This window comes from Alligator mississippiensis, chromosome 7 (genome assembly GCF_030867095.1).
Source record: "Alligator mississippiensis isolate rAllMis1 chromosome 7, rAllMis1, whole genome shotgun sequence".
NCBI lineage: Eukaryota > Metazoa > Chordata > Crocodylia > Alligatoridae > Alligator > Alligator mississippiensis.
In genome coordinates this window covers 78,187,088-78,210,300 of record NC_081830.1, presented here as the reverse complement: position 1 = coordinate 78,210,300, position 23,213 = coordinate 78,187,088, and the positions used below count along the sequence as shown (strand labels likewise).

General features: G+C 43.9%; 1 protein-coding gene across 4 annotated transcripts in view; it reads right to left on the bottom strand.

The window, feature by feature from the left end:
• The window catches only part of NAALADL2 (N-acetylated alpha-linked acidic dipeptidase like 2), a 1,094,482-nt gene that overhangs the window by 285,406 nt on the left and 785,863 nt on the right, over nucleotides 1-23,213 (bottom strand). For all 4 annotated transcript variants that reach the window (XM_059731159.1, XM_059731157.1, XM_059731158.1 and 1 more), the window contains 3 exons: nucleotides 9,163-9,255; nucleotides 3,710-3,915; nucleotides 1,364-1,483 (listed from right to left, as the gene is read on the bottom strand). In XM_059731159.1, coding sequence (XP_059587142.1) covers nucleotides 1,364-1,483; nucleotides 3,710-3,915; nucleotides 9,163-9,255 — 419 coding nt within the window. The remainder of the gene's footprint in view (nucleotides 1-1,363; nucleotides 1,484-3,709; nucleotides 3,916-9,162; nucleotides 9,256-23,213) is intronic.

Genomic DNA, 23,213 nt, shown 5'->3' with positions numbered 1-23,213 from the left:
TACTGATGAAAGTAGATTTGAAGGGGACACAGGTAGCAAACTCTGTTTCCATTCATCATACGTGCTTTTGAATTCCAAGAGATACTTGCAATACCTCACAGCATTTTAGCCGATTCCAAGTATACGATTCAAGGATAGGAACACATTCTTGAACAGGAAATGCCATTCGGGATTAAGAGCTTTGGTCCGCTATTCTGTCTCCAGTAAAGGTCAGCACTGAATGCTTTAGAAAAAAGTACCAAAACCCACCATAGGAAAATGAAACTTTGGCAGCATCAATTTTGCTGAATTGCAAATGGAAAAAACAATGATTACACACACACCTATCAAAATCAAAATGTAGAGGATGCATTCAATGTTTAAACTACCATATTTTTTCATATGCAACACACCTTTTTTCCAGAAGACAAATGCTGCGAACTTGAGCATAATGGGTACATTATATGCAAGGAAATATGGCACAAGCTGTTCTGCCACTTACTGGGCAAAAGCAAAAGTAAAGTCTTCATATAAACCACAAGGAGTGAAACAATAAGCAGACTCAGCTCCCTGGCTGCTTCCATTCAGTTACTACAAGGAAAGATGGGGTTTTTTCTTCATTCTGCCTTTAAAAACAAGTGATGTATCTTTATTTTGGGATGTACTGTATATGAGAAAAATACAGTATTTACTGCAGCCTAAGTATATTGCACAAGATGTTTCCATTTAATTTCCCATGACGCCGAATTCTGCAACCTTTGAGAGATTATAAAAGGTCACCGGACCCATTTTGTGCTCAGTTTAACCAACACAGCCATGGAATAAACTCCACTGACTCCTAGCTAGTTGCAGTGCTATTAACTGAATGAAGAATTTGACCTACTCACTTCATATGCTGCAGATTATAGAAGCGGTAATGGTTTCTCTGCATGCAACATGTTACATCTGGTAAATTCACAAGTTTAAATGTCATTTGATAAACAGCCCTTAAAGATCATAAGAGGAAGAGAAAAATGTGAATTGCACTAATGAATAGAAAATATGTTACTTTAAAGCTGCCAAGAAATGGAAAATCTGAGGCGTGTACAAAGACAGCGAGACTTCAGATGATGAAATGGTAAGGACTTTCTCTAAAGTGACTCAAAAAATAGAACTGATGCTCTCTGCCCATTATGCACTCTGTACTCAAACATTTAAATCATGGTCAACACGTTTACGTGATAAAAACGGCTACAAAATGTGAACGAGGAGATTATAATGAAGATGTTGTTCATTAGTAACTCAAAATGATCTCTGCCTCAAATTAGCTGAAAACAACTGGCATACAAGAAGGAATCGCATTAGCTCACAAGCTTAGTTGAAAAGAAAATCTCATCTTTCTAACCTCTGCTGCCAGCTCCTGAAGAGACGGTGATGCCACAGGGTACAAAGTTGAGTTGCCTCTCACTGGGTTATGGAGACTAACATAAGCAACAACGTTTCTCTGGAGAACATTCTTGAGCTCCTACAAGACAAGCGTAGCAACTGTTATTAATATGCATGGCTGTAATTAAGGCTTGTTTTCTTATTTAGTTCATCTAAAGAAACAAACCCCACGTTTTTACCCTCCATGATTCCCTAAGTATTACTTAACTTCATTTTCTTATAATGTCATGTTAAGAACTTCAAAGGATATCTTAATTTTAGTTCTCTGTAGCAAAAGTTATAATTCTATTTCACACATCATTTGAACAGAATGCAAACAGGTCCAAGAGGAATTAAAAATGACTCTAGTTGCGAGGGCAAGACTGAAAACATTACATACTGTGAAAAAAACATAAGGGGCTTTTAAACTTGTGCCTGACAGAAAACACACTTCAAAAGTCATCATTATCAAACAGTTAAATGCACTTGAATTTTCAAACCAGGAGCCCAAATTCTGATTTAAATTGCATCATTTCTCTGCTGTTGTCATTTTATTATACTTGAAAACTAGGGAAATGATATGTATGAAACATTACAATTATTTTTCTTAAAATGAATTCTCTTTGCTTTCTCAGTAATGAGTTACTCCTTGCATGAAGAGTATTTATATTGAAGAGAAGGGGTGCAACACAATGACATCTGATGTAAAGCTGACTTGAAGTGGAACTAAACAAATTTTGATTCCTGTCGGCTCCTTGGATCCTTTTGACTTTTTTTCTCCCCCCTCGTGTTTTTGAAAAATAATCACATTGGAAGGATGAGGCTTTGATGAGCGCTAGCTGCTTTTCACAAATGATACAAAATAATTAACTCTTTATATGTATCTATCATTGTATCTTAGCAGCTATGGACTTCACCAAAAGCTACTCTTTTAAATTGATCAACTGAAATCCATTGGAATCTTATTTAAACTGGGAGGCATGTCTGATGAGTTTTTCCATTGAGCTGATTTACAATTCTGTTGAAGCTAAAAAGGAACTGTGCACGTCAGATTGAATCTAACTTTTAAGCACAAATAGGTGATAACTAAAATCAGCACTAACCATGGAGACAGTGAAATTTATATATGATTAATTGCTTGGATGTATGGAAAATACTATAGCACCCCCTTCCTTCATTATGATCCCTGTCAACTATACTCTCCCTGCATAAAAACTGGAAGCAGGAGGTTCACAAGTGCCAGACCTTAAGAAAAAGAGAAGAAAAAGTCTTTCAGTGATCAACATCCTGGTTTCCCAGGACATTTAAAGCACAGGTTCATAGATGTTAGGGTCGGAAGGGACCTCAATAGATCATCGAGTCCGACCCCCTGCATAGGCAGGAAAGAGTGCTGGGTTTAGATGACCCCAGCTAGATGCCTATCTAACCTCCTCTTGAAGACCCCCAGGGTAGGGGAGAGCACCACCTCCCTTGGGAGCCCGTTTCAGACCCTGGCCACTCGAACTGTGAAGAAGTTCTTCCTAATGTCCAGTATTAGGTGCAAGTCCCATGGCCCTATTTCACCCGACCTGTAGAGGGGTCAGGAATTTGGGGATAGCGTGAGCAGGGGTGGGGACCACTTCCAATTACCAGGTATGGACCCTCTTTGGGGACATATGTTGGTGGCAAGACGGTAAGCGATGCCTGCGCTAACCCCTCTGCCATAGCTCATCTCACTGCTATAGATCGCTTTGCCACTGCTACCAGATCCAGATCCAGCCTGAGCAGCTCTCACAATCTGGAACCAATCCAGGGGTGCAGGTGCATTTGAAACCTCTTATTTAAAGGATGCCTTTCTTAATGATAGCTCCAAGCCCCACTTAAGTTTCTTAACAAGTGTCAATGAATAAAAAGTACATGAAAGCCAATTTAGGTGTCTACCACTTCCGTGTACAGGCTGGATCACTAACAGAGCTGTTTCTTTGGCTTAATAGATGGAAGCTTACACTTTTTAAACCTGAGTTATGAGTTCTATTGGTTACAAATTCTAGTCCCGCTGACAGATAATAAGTTTTTAGCTGATAATCAGTGTCTGCCAAAGTGATGACAGCAGAGTATGGATGGATTGTTCTAATTAGCCATAATTAGTCATGAAATGGCTTGGGCATGTATCCAAAACTAGGTGAATCTTCTTGAGTCTAAAAATTAGAATAAGTAATGGTTTTAAACAAAGTTATAACCTCTGCATATCACTCTGCCTTGTGTCTCTGTGTCTTATCCTGTTCGTGCTGACACCAGCTTGTTTATATTATTGCTATATAAGTGTATGCATATGAACATATTTTACCTCTGCCCATTCATATGAGCCAATGTTGCCAAATGACGTTCCTCCCCATGAGCAGAAAACAATGGTTCGGTCAGGCCTCCACCCTTTCTTAACCTTTATCATCAAGGCTTGTATAAAGGCTGTGATGATGGCAGTACTTTGGGCCCATCCATGTCCACTGTAACTGTATAAACTATTGTGGTGGCTACCAACTATGACATATCTGTCTGAAAAATAAAAATAAATTATTATTATTATTTTTTAATTCGGACCTTAACATTTTTTAAATCAAATATAAACACTTTTGGAGTGCAATAGTCTAATAATAAAGGCTGGATTATGTTAATACTTTCTTATGTTAACAATGCATACAGCACAGGTAAGTATTCTCAACAAAAATCTGCATGATCAAGCTAAGCCCTGTGCAAGGCAATACCTAGATCTGTGTTTTCTTTACTTACAGCAATCATAACCTAAGTAAACAGGGGCCAATATAGAAGCCAAGTAAAAATGTGCACATGCTTTAAAGTGCATAGTGTTATTTGTAATTTTACAGCTGCAATAAATAACTTTCATCCTGTGTTCTGACTATCTTAGACAAGCATCTGAAAATACACGAATAAACGGAGACACCCCCCCTCCCCCCCCGACCCCAAGTCCTAACTTTTGCAACTCCACAGACTTTCTTTATTACAATCACTTCTCATGGCACATCCAGAACTGAGGCTGTCCCATATTTGTGGCAGAGTTTGTCATTGAGTTATCCAATACATCTCCAAGCATGCTTTAATACGCTGTAAAAATAAGATAATAATGCTCAGGCAAACCTTGGTTTACTGTGCAGTGGCAGCAACTAAAAGCTTTGGTTGTATAAAAAATGAAGCAAGCGGAGGTTAGGCTCTATTTAAGAAAAAAAAGATAGAGAAATAGTATAGAAACTATTATAATGCCATTAATGATACAACCTCACCTGGAATACTGTGTTGAGTGCTGACCACCCTATCTCAAAAAGGGTACTGGAAAAACAGAAGAACTTGAGAAGCAGGTAACCAGAACAGTTAAAGATCTGGAAAGACTTCCGGGTAAGGAGAGACTGAAAAGACTGGGACTGTAGGTTCAGAGAGGAGATATGACAAAGGTATAACAACAACAATCACGGTACAGAAAAGGTGGAGGAGACCTGTTTACTTTGATTATATAAGAATAAGGTGATAATTTATAAACTAATGAAACGCGGCAGATTTCAAACTGAAATAAGAAATCTCAGGTGGTTAATCCATGAAACACTCTGCTAAAATACAATATTGTGGGCAGCATAGGCATAGAATTTGGAAGAGGCTTCAACAATTATAAGGATAATGAAAACATCCATTGTTAAAGAGGATTGGGAAAAATCACTCGCATGTTAAATGTATATAACCTTATGCTTCAGGGCATAGTTTTATCATTGCCCTTTTACGCAGTTTTCTAGGCTCTTTCCTCTAAGCATCCTAACTACTCTTGGAAAGAATACATTACTGAATTAGGTCAACCACCAGTCTGAGCAGAATGGCAAGTTCTGCGTACCACAGGGTCCAGCGGCAGTTAGGAGTACAAAAGTAAGATAACATCAGACCTGCTGTGTGTTGTCAGCTTATGAAAACAAACTGGAATTTGGGTGTAGGTTAGATCCTCATCCAAGTCTCTTAAACCTGCCAAACAGAGTGGGATTAAGGGTGTTCTTTATTTCAGAATTTCTACAGGGGAAAAACAGTTTTCAGATCATTTCAGAACCCTGAAATAAATCCACCGGGTGTCTGCCGGGCTCTAAAAGATTTCAGGCTCTATCCAATCTGGTTCATCTATTGCTGTTGTCAATGCTGGAGTGTAACTGGATGTTTACATTATAAATTGTCCACACATTAAATTGCCTATGAAATTAAATGCTGTGCACTCCTCAGGGATCTCTGTTTTGATTACTGCCTACAAACATCTTGAATTGGACATGTACTCTCTGATTATAAAACCCCCTCCATCAAAGTGGGCCTTTAGTGGAGTTCTGTTCAAGGTACTACCCAGGGACATGATTTGAGAAGAGTATAATAATGTGGCACTGGGTTTTACTGAAGGGGCAGCGGCAGCATCTCTCTTGACTTAAGTGCTTTTCAATCAAATTGCATTGCTGATTGCCTGTTCAAATACACACACACACATTTACATACATACATCTATATACACACACACACACACATGTACACACACACATAAATGAAAATCTATTTGCAACAGCAGCTGTTTCTTAGATTGTAATTTTATTGTATGTACTGATACAGAGTCATTAACACAAAACTGTATACCCTGTCAGAAAAATGTAAATCTAAGTGTACATAATAATTTAATGTAATGAGAAGTATTGTAATGAGAAATATTCTCAAGAAAGTGCTAAAAGTTGCATCAATCCCCCCAGATCCAACAGACATTCGCTGTTGGGTCCCAGGGATTGAGAGATCAAGCTGAAATTTAGGGCAGCTGCGAGTCCCGTAGCCCCACCTCTCCCTCCTCCCAGCTCTGGTGCTGTTTTCAGGATGGGAGTGGAGGGAGAGAGCAGAGGAAGCTCGGTCTGGGTTTGGCCCAGCCAGCTCTGGAGGGTGGGGAGGGTAGACTGGCACTCCCCCACATCTCTTTAGACTTATGGACCCACAAGGACCTACCAGAACTACTGAGAGGGTTTGGGCAGCATCAAGGATTGCCCTCCCCTGTCCTATCCACTTGCCCTGTGGAACAAAAGTATAATGGGATCTGGCAACTACCACCTTCAGTCCAAGAAGCTCCAGCTAAAAGAGGGGAGTGGGGACAGCAGCTGATGGCTCTTCTGAAGCTACTCACCTGCCTACACCCCTTCCAAATGAACAGATATACAAGAAAACTGACTACAGAAGCAGCAGATGGGCAGCAGCAGTAGCCTCTTCTGCCAAAAACCTCCTGAAAGTAGGTGAGGAAACAAGACAGAACATAAGGAGAAGGAAAAAAGAGAGGTGCCAAGCAGAAAAGGAAGAACCATCAGAAACTTTGGGGGGAGTGAGGAAATAGGCAAGACAGTCAGGGTGGTTAGTAGAGTAAGGATTAATAACTGGCGGACTGTATATAGTCTTTTTCCTTATTAGTTGCACCTCCCCGAAATACAATGACTAGCTATTTAGTGCTTGCTCACTATAAAATCCATACACATCGCATTCAGATTTCCACAGTGGTTGCTGACTAACCAATACATTTCTTCCTTATCTTATTCCTTCAGCTTCGTGGCAGGATTTCAGATGCTCCATGAGAGCTTTTAAACTCTCTCTATAATACTTTGCCAACCAAAAATTAAAACATATGTCTCCACATGTAGAAACCCCTAGGAGGGAAAATCCATGCTTGGTGCAACTCTTTGGGTTTCAGTGAACTAAGCAGATACATTCTGCTTCCTCTCTGTACTACAGGAGCATAGAGAGAATTGCTGCAGACATAAGCTGAAAAGAACCACGTTAAAATGACAAAAGTGCCAAATATGCCATGAAAACTTCAAGTATTGTCACACCCAGCAGGACCTCTGCTACAATACCCACTGGAAAGTACAATGAATCAATTGAAGGCTTAGAGTTAATTTCAAAATAAATGGTATCCATAGAGAATTACACATTTAAATTAGAAGACAGGGCTGGATAGCCTCAGTTCAGCAAGGTATTTAAGGATGGGACTCACTAAACATCTGAGTAGACACAGTGATTCCAGTGCCATGTGTACATAGAATTAAGGATGTTCCTATAAAACACACAGAATCAGGGTCTTCATAAGGATGCCATTAGCACAAGAAATATTTAGGGGTTTGGTTTTTTTTACTTTACATTTTCGCATACACTATAGTAAATACAGGAGTTAAAGTATTGCCAGATGCATTGCAGGAAGTTCATGTCAAGGAAAAAAATGCCTAGTTTTTTAATCAGTTTTCCTATTCCTGGTTTGCAATTCAGAAAAGCAGGGGAATTCTTCTGAAAAAGCTATTTTGTATTTCACAACTTCAGCTATTTTTTTTCAACATAGGTATTTTAAAATACCCCATGGGTAATAAAACTGATAACTTCAAATTCCTGTGCAGCCAAAAAAAATTCCATTTAATCAAATTTAATTTTAAAATGGCATTTTTTTAATCTTTTATAAAAGCAACTTAGTTGTTGAAGCTGTAGTTGTTACTCCACTAACAGACGTTATAGTATAAGCTTCTTCATCCTGTCCACCTCAGTTCCTCACTACTGACCTGATCTGATCACATCTTGAGAGCGTGAAGTTAAGCTGCCATCTATCTCTTTGCTTAGACTGACAATAGCACTGCTAATCCGGGAAAATGTGATGATGGTTTTGGAGAAAATGCCATCTGTCTGTTTGGAACTGAACTGAGTGGACCACCAAAACTCAGTATGTCAGTAAGCAGACATCACCAACAACAGCTTTTAATAACTACTAAAGAAGCCAGCTTCCAGTCAAAAAATGAAAAAAACACAAAAAAAAACAAAAGAAAAAACACTTGCAAAGCCCATTTCTTCTGATCATGATGCCAGTGATTTCCCAATGATACCACTTTCTATGACTACGGCAATAAAACAGAGTAAATCTTTCCAATTCTGCCATCCCTAGTCCCATTGAACAGACAGATTTCAATGGGAATACTCCTGGTATAAGAAACTGCTTACCATAAATAAGTCTGAAGAACCAGGCCTTAAATTTTACAAGTGACAGCATTTCAAAGCTTTGTACCCCTCTAAAATGTCCATTGCTAGGTTTTTGGCTACTTAGCTAGAGCTCATCCTCTGTCTTGATTCAGTTAGCAATCTGCCCACAGGTGGGACATAGTGCAATGCCCCATTACACATCTGAGTCGCACAAAGTTTGATATTTGCTTCCAATTGCTTCTGTAAAAATAAGTGATCCCATTTACAATTGGGTACTAATGTGAGAATAAGCATAGACTTCTACCATTCTGACATATGCATCACATCTGCTTGCTATAATACCAACTCATAGATCATTTAAAAAATAAGACTTAATAATAATCCATATTTAAGAAGACTACAGCCTTTGCTAAGTCATAGAGACCTCTTATACAAAGCTCCCAGTCAAACGATGCATTAGTTTCTACAATTAGAAATTCCAAGACATTTGCTGATTATGCTGTAAAACACATGTATTATTATAAGGATAATTACTATTTGTTGTGCAAAAACATGCTCATTTTGTTGGCACTGTCTCCTTTAGCTAAATCTCTGCTTAACTCTACTGGTGAGACTTTGTATAAACCAAATTGTAATCTCCCTAGAACAAGAATAGTCTTTTCATTAGAAATGATGGCAGAGCTCATCACAATAAGAACTTGATACTTTGCCGGACCTCTTAACATTATAGTGCTACTTTATCAAAAGTGGCAATGATGATAATAGTGATCATAAAGGTTTACTTACCAGAAAGTGCAGATCCCTTTAAATACCCAATAACATTAGAAATGGTCTTGTATGTTGTGACTGTCTGAATATTCAGAGTGATTACAGTCTTTTCTGGTGAGAGAGAAAAGAAAGCAAAAAACATCAGATCTGAGAACAATTTGAAAGCTTATCAAGCCTCTAAATTCCCTACACCCTCAATTACCCTACAAGAAATGAAGGAAAAAGAAGAGGAGGTAGGAGAATATTTTTGCTCTTCCTAAATTACATAAAAGAGGCGTGACAGACAATAACAACTTCAACCACCTCTTCCCCCATGCTCATTTAACATCATGATGGCCCCAAGTGGTTCCTCAGCAAATGGAGGGAAACATGAAAGTGGTGACTCTAAAAAGATGCACCTCTACTGCTTGAGCTAAGACAGCAGTGCTGCAATGGGCTCATCAACTTCTACACGTGGCCCAGCCACACAGGTAAGAACTGAATACAAGAGGGAGTCTGTGGGTTACACACATTTCTGGGCAAGAGAGCGTGTGCAGTGCCAGTCCCTATACAGGATACCACTGATACCATTCAGAAGCTTGGTGTTATTTTAGACTTGCCAGGAGCTCTCCCACGGTCATATTCCCCAGGCAGAGCCAGGTTATAAAAAGGGTAGTTCAGTCAAAACAGGTTTCAAGAGCCTTCTCTCAAAAGTTACTGATCCCAAATAAAATACTCTATGGAAAGATCACTTTGTTCTTAATCTCCCAGGCTATTTTTCTCCTACTGTTATATTTTTCACAAACAGCCTCTTTTCTTGCTTCCTGAAATGCATGGGATGTTTCAATGGAGAGTGCATTGCAATTCATAAAATAAAAATAGCCTGTCTCTAGCTTTATTAGAATGCTTTTCATGTTCAGATGAATTTATCCAGTGAGCCAATTTTAAAAGTTAATTAAAAGTAAACCCAGATTTTTCATTCACCTGCTAGATCACAGAAACTGATGGCCTCATTAATGTTAAAAAAGCTAGGACCTTTCGTTGCTTCTTAAAAAATAAAACCAACAAATAATTACAAGTCAGTCTCCCAAAGTTGTATCCAATCCCTTATTTGGGCACTTAATATCATCAGTGAGAACATCATTAGTTCTTAGGGTGAAAACTAAATAAGGACTTAGTTTTACCCAGTTTGTCCATTAAAGTTATCTTCCTAAAAATTCTTGCCCCTTGCACAATGAACTAATGTGAGCTCTAAGACCAGCTATAATTACAACTAGGCTTTATGCATTATCCCCAGGTTATAAATCACAGTCTTTTGAGATATAAAATCATTCTACGTCCAAATGACTCATTTTGTTGAAAAGTATATTCAAGCCAAGGTTGACTTCCCGCTTTTGGTCTAGTCTTGCAGTACTTAAATGTGGTATATTTGATTAGGCCCAATTCAGCAAAGCACATGCTAAAATCTGCTGGAAGACAACTGAATTCACTACTTTCTTTGTTTCTATGTTGAATTAGTTCCATAATTGACACTGGCTACCAAGTTCTGAATTGATAATAAAGCAAGAGAAAATTCTCCTCTGGCAACTGATACATTTTGGAATCAGATATTAAAATGACTAGACATATTGTAGAGTACTCTGGCTTAAAGTGGCTTAGGCTTAAAGGCTTAGTGCACCTGGCAAAAGGGCTCAAGGGGTTTTCTACAGGGTACACAAAAAAAGTAAAATTTAATTTCCTTTAAACAGTTCTGACAACAAATCTCGCTTCCCAATGTTACACATCCAATGAAAGACTTTAAAGGTCTTGACAACTTTATCTCTTTTCCCTTTATTCTCTGAAAAGCCATAAGGAGACTTTAGCTTAATACTGCTTGAAATATACTTTACGTTTTTCTAAGCCATAAAAGCCACTTGAAAATGAAAAGAGTACAAAGGGATGCGTTCATATTGTTAATATTTCTGGTTTGTTTATATTTTTTCAAGTTTTCCTAACTTGAAAGCTACTAATTACCACATACAGGGTGTGGCTTACACATGCATATTAATGCAATGCAATAAACCCCAGTGCTTATTGCCACTACCCACCCCCGCCCCGCTTCACTTCCTGCAGGTCAGCCTGTCTCCTGTGCTGCCGCCAAGCCCATGGTGCCTGGCCTCGGGGAGGTAAGAGGCTCCTAACCGACTGGGACATGGAACTGGTGGCACCCCAGCACTCCCACCAGGGGACCTCTCCAGAAAGGTGCCCTGGGGCCAGCCCCCGCCCTGCACTGGCTCTGCACTCCAAGCATGCCCCTCATGAGAGTATTCTGGGCACGCTGCGAGGAACTGTTTGTGCAAACCAAGGATACACGACCCACTACGTCCAGCTACTGCTGATGGTCATGGTGCCACAGGTGCACCTAGAGCAAAATACTGAGCTTCAGCTTCAATAGTATGGAGGGCAAGCCCCTGCTGCCTCACAACCTCTGCCACCACCTGGAGGGCTACCTGTGGCCTGGGACAGGCTTGGAAATGGGGCAGGGGATGCAGGTTACTTGCAGCCAGCACCCAGCAGCCCACCTGCCCCTGAGGAGCAAGCAGGGACAGGGGGCTCAGCTGGTGACTGCCTGTGCCAGGGCCTGACTGGCTGACTTACCATGGTCTCTGGGCACCCATGCACAAATGAGTCCTGATCTGAGGCCAGACTGCACAGCCCTCTGGTATTGAGCATGTTAGCTCAGAAATGTTGCAAACTCTTACAAACAGCTTCTTTCTCCTGGCTCTGTAGGACCTGCAGCTATACGCGAGGCAGAGGCACCAGTCGGCAGCCAGGATGTACCTTCAAGGTCACCACCAGTCTTGGCCAGGGCCCTGGGCATGTGCTGGCTCTGGCAGCATAGGACCCAGAACTGGACCCAGCTGCTGGACCAGCTGGTCACGGTGGCTGAGGAGTGGCTGGAAGACTCGTGGGCCAGGTGCATGGAGAACATTGCCCATGGGTGGGAGAGGGATACATGAAAATGGAAGAGGGACACCCGCGAGGTGGGTGAGGGATGCACACAAAGTAGTGAGGGAGCAGGAGCTCTGGGACAGGCTCCTGGCCCTGTAGGAGGCCCAGGAGGGGCAGGCTGCCCTGGTGGCCAGGACACTGGAGGTCACACAGGAGGACTGGTGTTGGAAACCACCCTGGCCCTGGTGGTTACCTTGGTACCATCTGTTCCCCTAGCCCTGGCCCTGGCCCCATCTGTCCCCTGGCAGCTGCCCACCACCCAGCAGCAGGGCCACCCCAAGGGCCTTGGCTGAGATACAGCAGCACTTCCACTGGCCAGGTGCCCCTGTCCTGAGGTCCTCACCACCCAGCATCCCCTGCCTAGGCCCAGCCCTGCTGCTCGCCCAAGCATCATGCAGCCCCAGACCAGGTGCTGCCTGCAGCAGGACCAGGGCCAAGCAGGACCAGGGTGACAGCAGACACTGCTCTGGCAGCTGAGCCAGCTTCCCCTCCTGCAGCAGGAACAGGACCAAGCACTGGCTGCAGGAGGGGGAGCTGACTCTGCTGTCACCCCCAGGCAAGCCACTTACTGACCACACACACTGCAGCTTGCACACCTGTGGGGGTGTGAACCGAGGCTACAGTGCTGGATGTCTATCCCCAGGCTCTACCCCTTGGTGCCCCTACTCTATGGCCCCTCACCTTGGGAGAGCACAAATTCTACTGGATATAGTCTGCATGTGAAAGAGGGTGCTTTACTGGTGGTGGGGTGGGTGCACCGGCATCCATTCAGATAGCTGATGGCTCAGTCCACCAGTGTGTGGGTCTGGCTCGGGTACCTGTTGAAGTATGTCTGGCAGGGGTCCAGCTGGCTGGTGTAGGGCCACATTAAGGCCGGAGCAGTTAGGCAGGGTCCCATCTAAGGAGAAGCAGGACAGCCACCGTAATAAGTTGAAAGTCCAGCACCCCTGGTACAAAGCACCCACTCTCCACCAGGGCTGGCAGAGCAGAGCTGTGGAACATGCAGGTGTCATGGGTGCTGCCTGTCCAGCTGGCATTTACATTGGTGAAGGCACTGTGGTGGTCAAAGACAACCTGGAGCATGACAGAGTAGAAGCCGCACCGACTGTAGTAGGGGTGGTTGCTGCAGGGTGGGAGGTGTGGGTCCTTTCCAGGTGTTCTGCCATTCCAAGTATGGGCAGAGCTACTCAAGGAGCTCCTCAAAGGTGGCCTGGGTCATCCAGAATGACTTCAACCACTGCTCGTTATCCCAGATGCACTGGATGACACGCAGCCACCAGTCCTGGCTGGCTGGGTGGGCCCACAGGCAGCAGAGTTGGAGCCCCAAGAGCATATGGATAGCACCAGTGGTGGCATCCAGATGTGCATCATCAGAATCCCTGCTGGGGTCTGGGCAACAGCAGCACAGTGGCAGGGGGCCTGGGATGGCATGGTGAGCCTGGCTAGGAGGCTGCATTGTGCAGGGGGGCTGCCAGGGCTGAGACTGATTTGAGCCAGGTGGCAGTTGCCATGGCAGGGCAGAGTGGTGAGCAGGAGCCTGGGGTGGTTGACATTGCTCTCAGGTCCTAGGAGCAGCCATGGTGCAGTGGGCAGAGGCTCCAGCAACAGAGCTGCAGCGTGCTGGCACAGTGCTCTGCAGGCTGCGCCAAGCCAGGAAGCCACATGGGCAGGCAGAGGGAGTGGGGCTGTCTTTTACAGATGGCCGCTGGCTGCAGGTAGGTGCAGTTGGAGCCTCCAGCTCCCCCTGCCTGCTGCAGGGCCAGAGGAGGCAGGAGCAGACTTGCTGCCAGGACCACCAAATCTGCTCCCAACTGGTATATGGAGACCCCTGCCCAGGGTGGGTTCACTCCAGAATAAATTATTCTGCTGTAAACCCAACCAGGAGCATTTGCACATGTAGATACACCCACCTTGAGACTAAAACAGGCATTTTGCATCATTATATTTCTTGATGCCAATTTTAGTATCAGATTTACAGACTAAAGCTAAACCCTAAATCTTCTTTCGGAACTCTGTTGTGGTCCACAAAACAATAATTCAGGCCCAAATCATCTAACAAAACTTCCTTTATGCACATGTTTAAATTTAATTATATGAATGCCTGAGTAATGCTGAGTAGATGCACAAGAAGGAACCAGATCTCCAACTGCAAACTCTGCAAATTATTCCAGTGTGCTACAGAAGTCCCCTTTTATGGAAAAAATTGCAGAATCAGGGATTAAAAGTACAATTGAGTCTCTGAAGCATACACAGGTCTTATTGAAGTTACACAGTTAGGTATGAATTTTCCCCGATATTGGAAAAACTTGAAATACAAGAAAGAACGGTCATTTGAAGCCACTATAAAAGTGAAACAAAGTAATGTAACGTACAACTGATGTTAAAAATCCTGTTTCTACTGGGATATATAGCATAACATAAGACTCACAGGACTGCCACTTCCAAGCGTGTAAAAATCTTGAGCCTAGTTCTAAAACATCACAAGATATCAAGTTGACAGTTCCTTTAATTAATCTGCATCTTTCTTATTTTCAACTTGTCCTCAACTGCCATGAAAGCTAGTAACCTACTTCTGTTTAATAATCAAAGCTGAGTCTCACCACATAACTTGTCTTGAGAAGCTGGGGCTTCCAGTAAAACTCAACTATCAAGAAACATATGAAAAAATTGTCAAAGTTGAGAACATTATACTTGGGAACATTCTGTTCCACTTTGTTTAAAAGAGTGACCACGCAAGCTGTGGCATGTTTTTATTTTTTATGGGTGAAAGAATAAATATTAATATAGATTGATGTATTGCACTTTGCATGTGCTGTGAAATGCACAAATATGATCAACACTTTACAAGTCACATACAACAGCAAATGTTCAAATCTGTTAATAATAACGCTTCACCTAAAATAGACATTTTATAGTATAAAAAGCATCTCACTGCATAAAATAATAGAATCATCGAAAATTAGGTTTGGAAGGGACCGCAGCAGATCATTTAGCCCAAACCCTCTTCAAAGCTGGACCATCCCCAACTAGATCATCCCAGCCAAGGCTTTTCCTAGCTGGGTCTCAAAACCCTCCAAAGATGGAGGGTCCACAACCTCTCTGGGTAAACTGTTCCAGTGATTTACTACCCTCCTAGTGAGAAAGATTTTCCAAATATCTCACTTACGCTGCTTGTACATGCCACAGGGATTTAATTTGGTTTACTTCTCCCTAAATTGAAACGTTGGGTCTTTAAAAACATTGTTTCAATTTAGGGAGAATTAAACCGAACAAAACCCCTGTGGTGTGTACAAAAGGGTGGGGGCCTGATCCTTACCTGCCTCTTCAGCGGCGGGGAGGACGATGGACAATATGCCAGCACCCTGAAGGGTGCGGGGGCCCCCCAGGCAGCACCTGCCTGCTGGCACCCAGCCCGGGTGGTCCCAAGGAGTGCTGCTGCCATGCAGGGAAGCACCTGGGCCCTGGCATAGCTCAAGCAGGCAGGCTCTGGGCAAAAAAACAAGATATCAGGCTCGCCCATGGTCCCAGAACTGCGCGGGGCCCACCAAGCCCTGAGCACATCAGCTTCCAGCAGTCTGTGCACTGTTGCACTTTGTTAGGTAGCAAACTAAAACACTTTAGAGATGTTTTATCTTGCTACGTACCAAAGTCATTTAAAGAGGAATACGCTGCCGAGTGTGCAAACAGCAGTGCCATTAAAGCGGTGCAAAAGGGCATTTAAACCACTTTAAAGGCCAATTTTGTGGTGTGTACAGAGGCTCTTAAGCTTCCTTTGCTACAGCTTGAGACCACTGCTCTTTGTTCTGCCATCTGCCACCACTGAGAACAGTCTAGCTCCATCTTCTTTGGAAGTTTCCTTCAGATAGTTGAAGGGTGCTATTAAATCCCCTTTCAGTCTTCTCTTCTCTAGACTAAATAATCCCAGTTCCCTCAACCTCTCCTCATAAGTCATGTGCCCCAGCCCCCTAACCATTTGTGTTGTCCTCCGCTGGACTCTCTCCAATTAGTCCACATCCTTTCTATAGTGGGGGGCCCACAACTGGACGCAGGACTCCAGATATGGCCTCACCAATGCCGAATAGAGGGGAAGAATCACTTCATTAGCCACTAGCCTTCTTTGCAACAAGGGCCAGGAGACAGACCAGGAGACCAGGAGACACTGCTGGCTTATATTCAGTTTATTGTCCATTGTAACCCCCGGGTTTTTTTTCTGCAGAGCTGCTGCCCAGCCAGTCAGCCCCCAGCCTGCACTGATGCACAGGACTGTTCCATCCTAAGTGCAAGACTTTCCACGTATCCTTATTAAGCCTCATAAAGTTTATTTTTGTCCAATCCTTCGATTTGTCTAGGTCTCTCTGAATCCTAGCCATACCCTCTACTATTCCCCACAGCTTGGTGTCATGAGCAAATTTCCTGAGGGTGCCCTCCAGCCCATCTTCTAGGTTGTTGATGAAGCTATTGAACAAAACCAGCCCCAGGACTGACCCCTGGGGCACTCCACTTGATACCAGCTGCCAACCAGACTTCAAGCCATTGATTACTATTCCTCTGACGATGATCCAGCCAGTTTTCTCTCCACCTCACAGCCCATTCATCCAGCCTGTACTTCCTTAGCTTGCATGCAAGAATATTGTGAGAGACTGTATCAAAAGCCACGCTAAAGTCAAAGTATACCACACCCACTGGTCTCTCCACATCTACAGAGCCAGTCATCTCATCACAGAAGGCTCAGGCATGACTTGCTCTTGGTGAATTCATGGTGCCTGTTGCTAATCATCTTCTTCTTCTCCAAGTGCTTAGAAATGGATTCTTTGGCTAGGTGCAGATGGTCTAAAAGCCTGAGGCTGAATGAATTCAGTCATTGCAGGTTAGTCTAAACTGCAGAGATTAAATTGAAACAGAGGTGAACAGACATTTACCTTTGATTTAGAAAATGCAGCCACATCCCTGCAGTGGCTAGAGCCAGAAGCCAGGGGAGGTGCTAGAGCATGGCTCTTTGGCTGTGTGTTCACCTCCACTTCCTGCTGTCCCTGAGGTCTCTGGGATTTGCAGTCCAAACTTACAGCAACAGGACTCTGCAGAGTTGCTCATCATGTCCTCTTCCTCCTTTCAGGTGCCTCTGGGAATTGTAGTCCACAGTTGCAGCCACCAGTTAGTTTGAGCAGGGGAAGGAGTGTTTAACCCCCCTCCCTGGCCCCAGACTCCAGCTGGGGCTTGCCTGGGGAGGCAGCCCTGCCCCCTCCCCCATAGACTGGACTGCATCCCTAGCCAACTCCCTCAGCACCCCAGGGTGCACCCCATCTGGTGCCATGGACTTGTATGTATCCAGCTTTTCTAAATAGTCCCTAACCTGTTTTTTCACCACAGTCGGCTGCTGACCTCCTATCTAAACTGTGCTGCCAAGTGCAGTAGTCTGGGACCTGACCTTGGCTGTAAAAACTGAAGTGAAAAAGGCATTGAGCACTTCAGCCTTTTCTGCACCCTCAGTCACTAGTTTGCCTCCCCCATTTAGTAAGGGATCCACACTTTCCCTGATCCTCCTCTTGTTACCCACATACTTATAGAAACCCTTCTTGTTACCCTTCATATCCTTTCCTAGCTGCAACTCCAATTGCGCTTTGACTTTCCTGATTTCATCCCTGCATGCTCCTCCCTAGTTGCCTGTTCAAGTTTCTGTCCGCTTCTTATAAGCTTCCTTTTTGTGACTTAGTTTACTGAAGAGTTCCCTACTAAGCCAAGCTGGACTTCATCCTGAGAAATACTAGCCATAGTATTATGAAAGAAATAATAATATCATAGTATTAGAAAGACTAGCCATACTTGAGCTAGTCTTCCTGCACATCAGGATGGCTTATTCGTGCACTCTCAGTAAGGCTTCTTTAAAGTACAGCAAACTCTACTCAACTCCTCTTTCCCTCAGTCTGGCTTCCCAGGGGATCCTGTGCTGTAGTTCCCCAAGCAAATCAAAGTCTCACTTTTCTGAAGTCCAGGGTCCCCACTTTGGTACTCTACTTCCTTCCTTTCCTCAGGAACCTAAATTCAATCAACTCATGGTTGCTGCTGTCCAAGTTGCCATCTACTGTTACATTCCCCACCAATTCTTCCCTGTTTGTGAGCACCAGGTCAAGAAAAGCGTGGTCCCTAGTCGGCTGGTCCAGTGCTTGCACTAGGAGGTTGTCCCATACACTCTCCAAAAACTTCCTGGATTGCCTGTGCTCTGCTGTATTGCCCACTCAGCAGATGTCAGAGTGACTGTAGTCTCCCATGAGAACCAAGCCGGTGATTGGGAAACTTCTGCTAGTTGTTTGAAGACAGCCTCCTCCACCACTTCCTCCTGGTCTGTTGGTCTATAGCAGGCCCCCACCACAATATCACCCTTGTTGCTCTCCCCTCTGACCCTAACCCAGAGACTTTCAACAGGCCTATCTCCCATTTCATACTAGAGCTCTGAGCAATCATTTGGCTCTTTTATATAAAATGCAACTTTCTCCTCCTCTTCTCCCCTGCCTGTCCTTCTTGAACAGTTTCTACCCATCCTTGACAGTGCTCCAGTCATGAGAACTATCCCACTAAGTCTCTGTTATTCCAGTCACATCATAGTCCCATGATTGTGCAAGGACTTCCAATTCTTCCTGCTAGTTTCCCAGACTCTGTGCATTTGTGTACAGGAAACTAAGGTAGCTAGTTGATTGCCCTGATTTCTCAGGATGAATAAGAATGCCTCCCCTGTTGCCTACCCCTGCTTGCACTTTCTCCAGGTCACCCACTTCCCCACTTAGCTCAGGGCATTGGTCTTCATCCTCCAGCGAACTTAGTTTAAAGCCCTCCTCTTCAGGTTAGTGAGCCTGTCTGTGAAGATACTCTTCCCTCACTTCAGCGGCTGGATCCCATCTCTTCCTAGCAATCCTTCTTGAAACATCATCCTGTGGTCAAAGAAGCCAAAGCCCTGCTGGCAGCACTACCCCCACAGCCATGCATTGATCTGCAGGATGGGCCTGGGCCTTTCCCTTGACCAGAAGGATCAAGGAGAATAACACCTGAGTCCCCATCCCCTTCACCCATGCACGCAGAGCCTGTAGCCACTTTTGATCTGTTCAGAGTTCCCCCAGGCAGTATCACTGGTGCCTACATCGATGAGCAACATGGGGTAGTAGTCAAAGTGCCCGATAAGTCTCAGTAATCAATCCATGACATCTCGGATCTGGGCTCTGGGCAAGCAGCGGCTTCCTGAGACAACAGGTCAGCTGGCAGATGAATGCCTGCGTCCCCCACAGAAGTTAATCTCCAACGACCGCCTCCCATCACTTCTTGTTGGTGGTAGTCTTGGTCCTTCTCACCTTGGGGAGACCTGGACTGCCCTGTTCCACCAATGGAGCATGCTCCTCCCCCTCTGTTGCTAGGATGTGCTCCTCCCCCTCTGTTGCCATAGCAATTAATTAGATGTTTTTATATTTAAAACCTTTCTTAAATGTGAAACTGCATTTCAGCTGGTTCTCATCACTTTGTCCCATGCAAAAAAGTTGATCCATTTCATATTTTAAATCTGAGTTTAATGTGCATCTTTAAAACGGAAATATAGATAGTATTAACAGAAAATGTGGCCTTTTGGTATAGAAGTGGTTCTAGATGTTGCTTAACAACATAACAAAACATTCAGAATTACACAAGTTACATGCTGCATTACATCTCCAAAAATACCCTCATTCTTGCTTAACTGTTTATTAAATTGCATATGCAAAAAAAAAATGTAATGGAATCTATGGCACGTTGTTCAGGATGCTGAATAACTGTAAACTTCCTTCTGCAATAACTCATTTGTCATGGCTGATGAATGAATTGAGGTGCCTGAAATTAGAAAGCCTCCCCTTCACTCTCTTTTTTCATATAAGTGATTGATCATCTGATCTCAGTCTCTTTTTCAAAATTGATACATCCCCATTTTTTCTCTCAAGTAGACTTGGATTGATTACCAAACTCATGTTGTCCAATAACAAAGCTTTTCCTCTGCTTATATGGGCATTCATAATTCCTAGGCTTTCAAGACGAGAGTTGGTCCAAAGATTTGCATGAATAAATTTTTCATTACCGGACTGAATCCCTTTGGACTAAACTCTACTTACATAAAAAGGGACTTTGAATGTAAACAATCTCTAGTACTCAGGACTCAAAAGTCACTGTAAGCATGATCTGGTATGGAGCCAATGCCTTATCTTCAATATCAAAGATAATTGGGTACCGGCATCACATGCTGGTTCCAGTGCAGGTCCAGATGTGGCCCCAGGCAGGCAGAGCATGGCCTGAGCTAAGTACAGGACCCATAGTGTCAGGTCCAGCTGATGTGCCAGACCAGCTCTGAGTACCAATGTGCCCAAGACCCAGGGGCCATATCATAGGTCTCCATGGGCAGGATCCAGACCACAGGCTGTATGTTTGACATCCTTCAACTAGACAATGAGGCTATTATTTTAAACCATGACCTACAATGCAGAACTATAACACCCAAAGATTATTTACACTATTTAGGCACATTAACATGTTGCCATATTGCCCTTTTGCATTTTCTTCCATTTGTTTTTTCCTTGGATTTATATTAGACATATTAGCTTATTATGTGTAAAAATTATGGGATTGTTTACATATTGACATAAGTGATTGATGGCACAGTCAGCATTTATTACATTTTAATCTCTTTTTTTCCTTGACAGATAGCAAACTGTGAAGGAGAAATGCATATAATAGCATCATAGGACTCCATTCTATTGTTTAATGTGAGGATATATGTCATTTATCTTTTATGCCTCTCTTCCCAATGAATGGAAGACAAGCTTGATTTGCACGACTGCAGAAGTTGGCAAAGACTTTGTTTGTCTTGGACCAAGACCATCAAAGGCTGGAAGCAAGGGAACCTTGAAGTTATATCTTCAGTTCCTGATTCCAATTCCACAAGATGAGAGTTGAATGTAAATGGCAATATTATGTCCATTTGGCAGGTAGAATAGTGTAAAGCTAAGATAAAATGGGGATCAGCAAATTTATTTAAAGGTTCTTAATAATTTATTTTAAAAGAATGGCACAAAACCTCCTTTAGTCATTTAGTCTCTTTAGCCACTTTAATTATTTTTCCCATCCCTTTTATCTTCCAGTAGTGGGTGTGATTTGCTTGCAACTTATAATGAATTTTTGCAATATAATAATTAAAGAGATTGATGTTACAGTCAGTAACTCCAGTTTGCAGGATGGGAGGGGTTATAAAATATAAAGTGGTTCTACATAGATTATGAACAATTCGACCTGAGCGTTGTCCTGTGGTTATAGCAGGATGCTGGGAGCCTTTTTATTCCTGGTTCCATTATTCATGCAGAGTTCAATCTTGTTCAAGTTATTTAAACTACTGATGCTTTAGTTTACCGTTGTGTAAAATGGGGCATAAACAAATCTACTTCAGAGCAAAGGGTATTAATTAGAATTAGTTAAATCAACATCTCCAGAGCCTTAAAGAATCCTGGGGCTTTGTCTATAAAGAAAATTTGTGTGGAAGGAAGGAAAAAGTGGAAGCATCATGATAGTCTCTAAATTAAGTACTGTCTCACTGAAGAATCTGGCTAATTATCATCAGTTCCCTCCACAAGGAGAGGTCACTCAGCAGTAATTGTAGTTCTTTGTGAATATGGACAATAGAACTCATTCTCTTTTTGAGTGCCGGAGGACCCTAGAGCAGTAGCTAACTAGGCTGGGGTGAGAAGAGCACCAGCCCCAGGGGCTGATTTAGAGGATGCAGCGCCATCAGCCAAGAAGTAGGTAGCCTGCGGCACAACTGTTACAGCTCAGCACTCACCCCCCTCTCATCTCCAGCATCTCAGCCCAGAGCAGGATACCCATACGGTGTCCAGGAGGGCTACCTCCTCTTGTGAGCCACCTGAGGGCACACCTCACACATTTCAATTTCCTCTCAGAAGAATCAAGAATATTCCTGTGTACAGGGAACAAAGTGGGATACGCACTGAAAGCAACACGCCTTTGAAGGACAACAGCTACTGACAAATAACTTCTTTCTCCCTTAACTAGTGACACATACAGTCATGCTGACTGTGGGCAGCTCCAGAGCATCACCCATGTTACCTAAACATGGGTCTGAAGAGTACTACAAAAACAACTATTGAAGACCAACTTTATCAAATGCAGTGTCAATTCTGGGGATTTCCACAAACTATAATACTCTGTAAAGATATACATGGAGCCCCTGGCAGCTGCCTTGCAGGCATCAAGTATGGAAATGTTTCATAGCCACTTAAGTAGTCCAGGATCTAGTGGGATGAGCTTTGATCACCAGGGATCCGGGTTTTCTGTTTCCGGCAGAAAAACGGAGGAAAATGCAAATCTCCCCCTTACCAGAGTAAAACATGGATTTCTCATTTTAGCAGAGAAACCTACGGATTTTGCATTTTTGCAATGACCCTCTGTAGGCGGGCCTACAAGGGGCTGGGAAGGAATGGGAAGAGGGCGGTCAGGTAGGGGGCACCATGTGCATGGGAGGGCAGCAGGGTGGGAGCCTGAGCCTGTAGGGTGGGCAGCCTGTGTCCCCCTCCCCCCCTTGCACAGATCTGGAGGGCATGGGTTTGCCCTACACACTGGGAGTGTACACAGCTGCAGGGAATTGTCCCCCTGCCCCACCTGAGCCCACAGCAGGCAGGCAGCAGAGTGAGGAGCTGGGCTTCACTCTGCTGCAACAGCCAGTTCTTCCTGCCCAGGGCAGGGGGCTGCAGACCTGGGTCCCTGGCCCCATAGCCCTGGCAGCTGGGAGCCCTCCAGCAGGGCTGGGGGAGCAGGGGCTCTGGGTGGGGGGCAAGAGGCACCAGCAAAGCTGAGGGGGGCTGTGGGGCAGTGAGGGGCATGAGCAGGGCTGTGTCGGGGAGTGAGGGTCACCAGCAGGGCCAGAGGGCTGTGAGGGGAGGGGGGAAATGAGGGCACAAGTAGGGCTGAGTGGGCTGTGGCGGGGGGGGGGCGGGTGAGGGGCATCAGCAGGGCCGGGGGCTATAGGGAGGGAGTGAGGGGCAGCAGTGGGGCTGTGGGGGGCAGGGGGTCTTTCTTTTTAATCACAA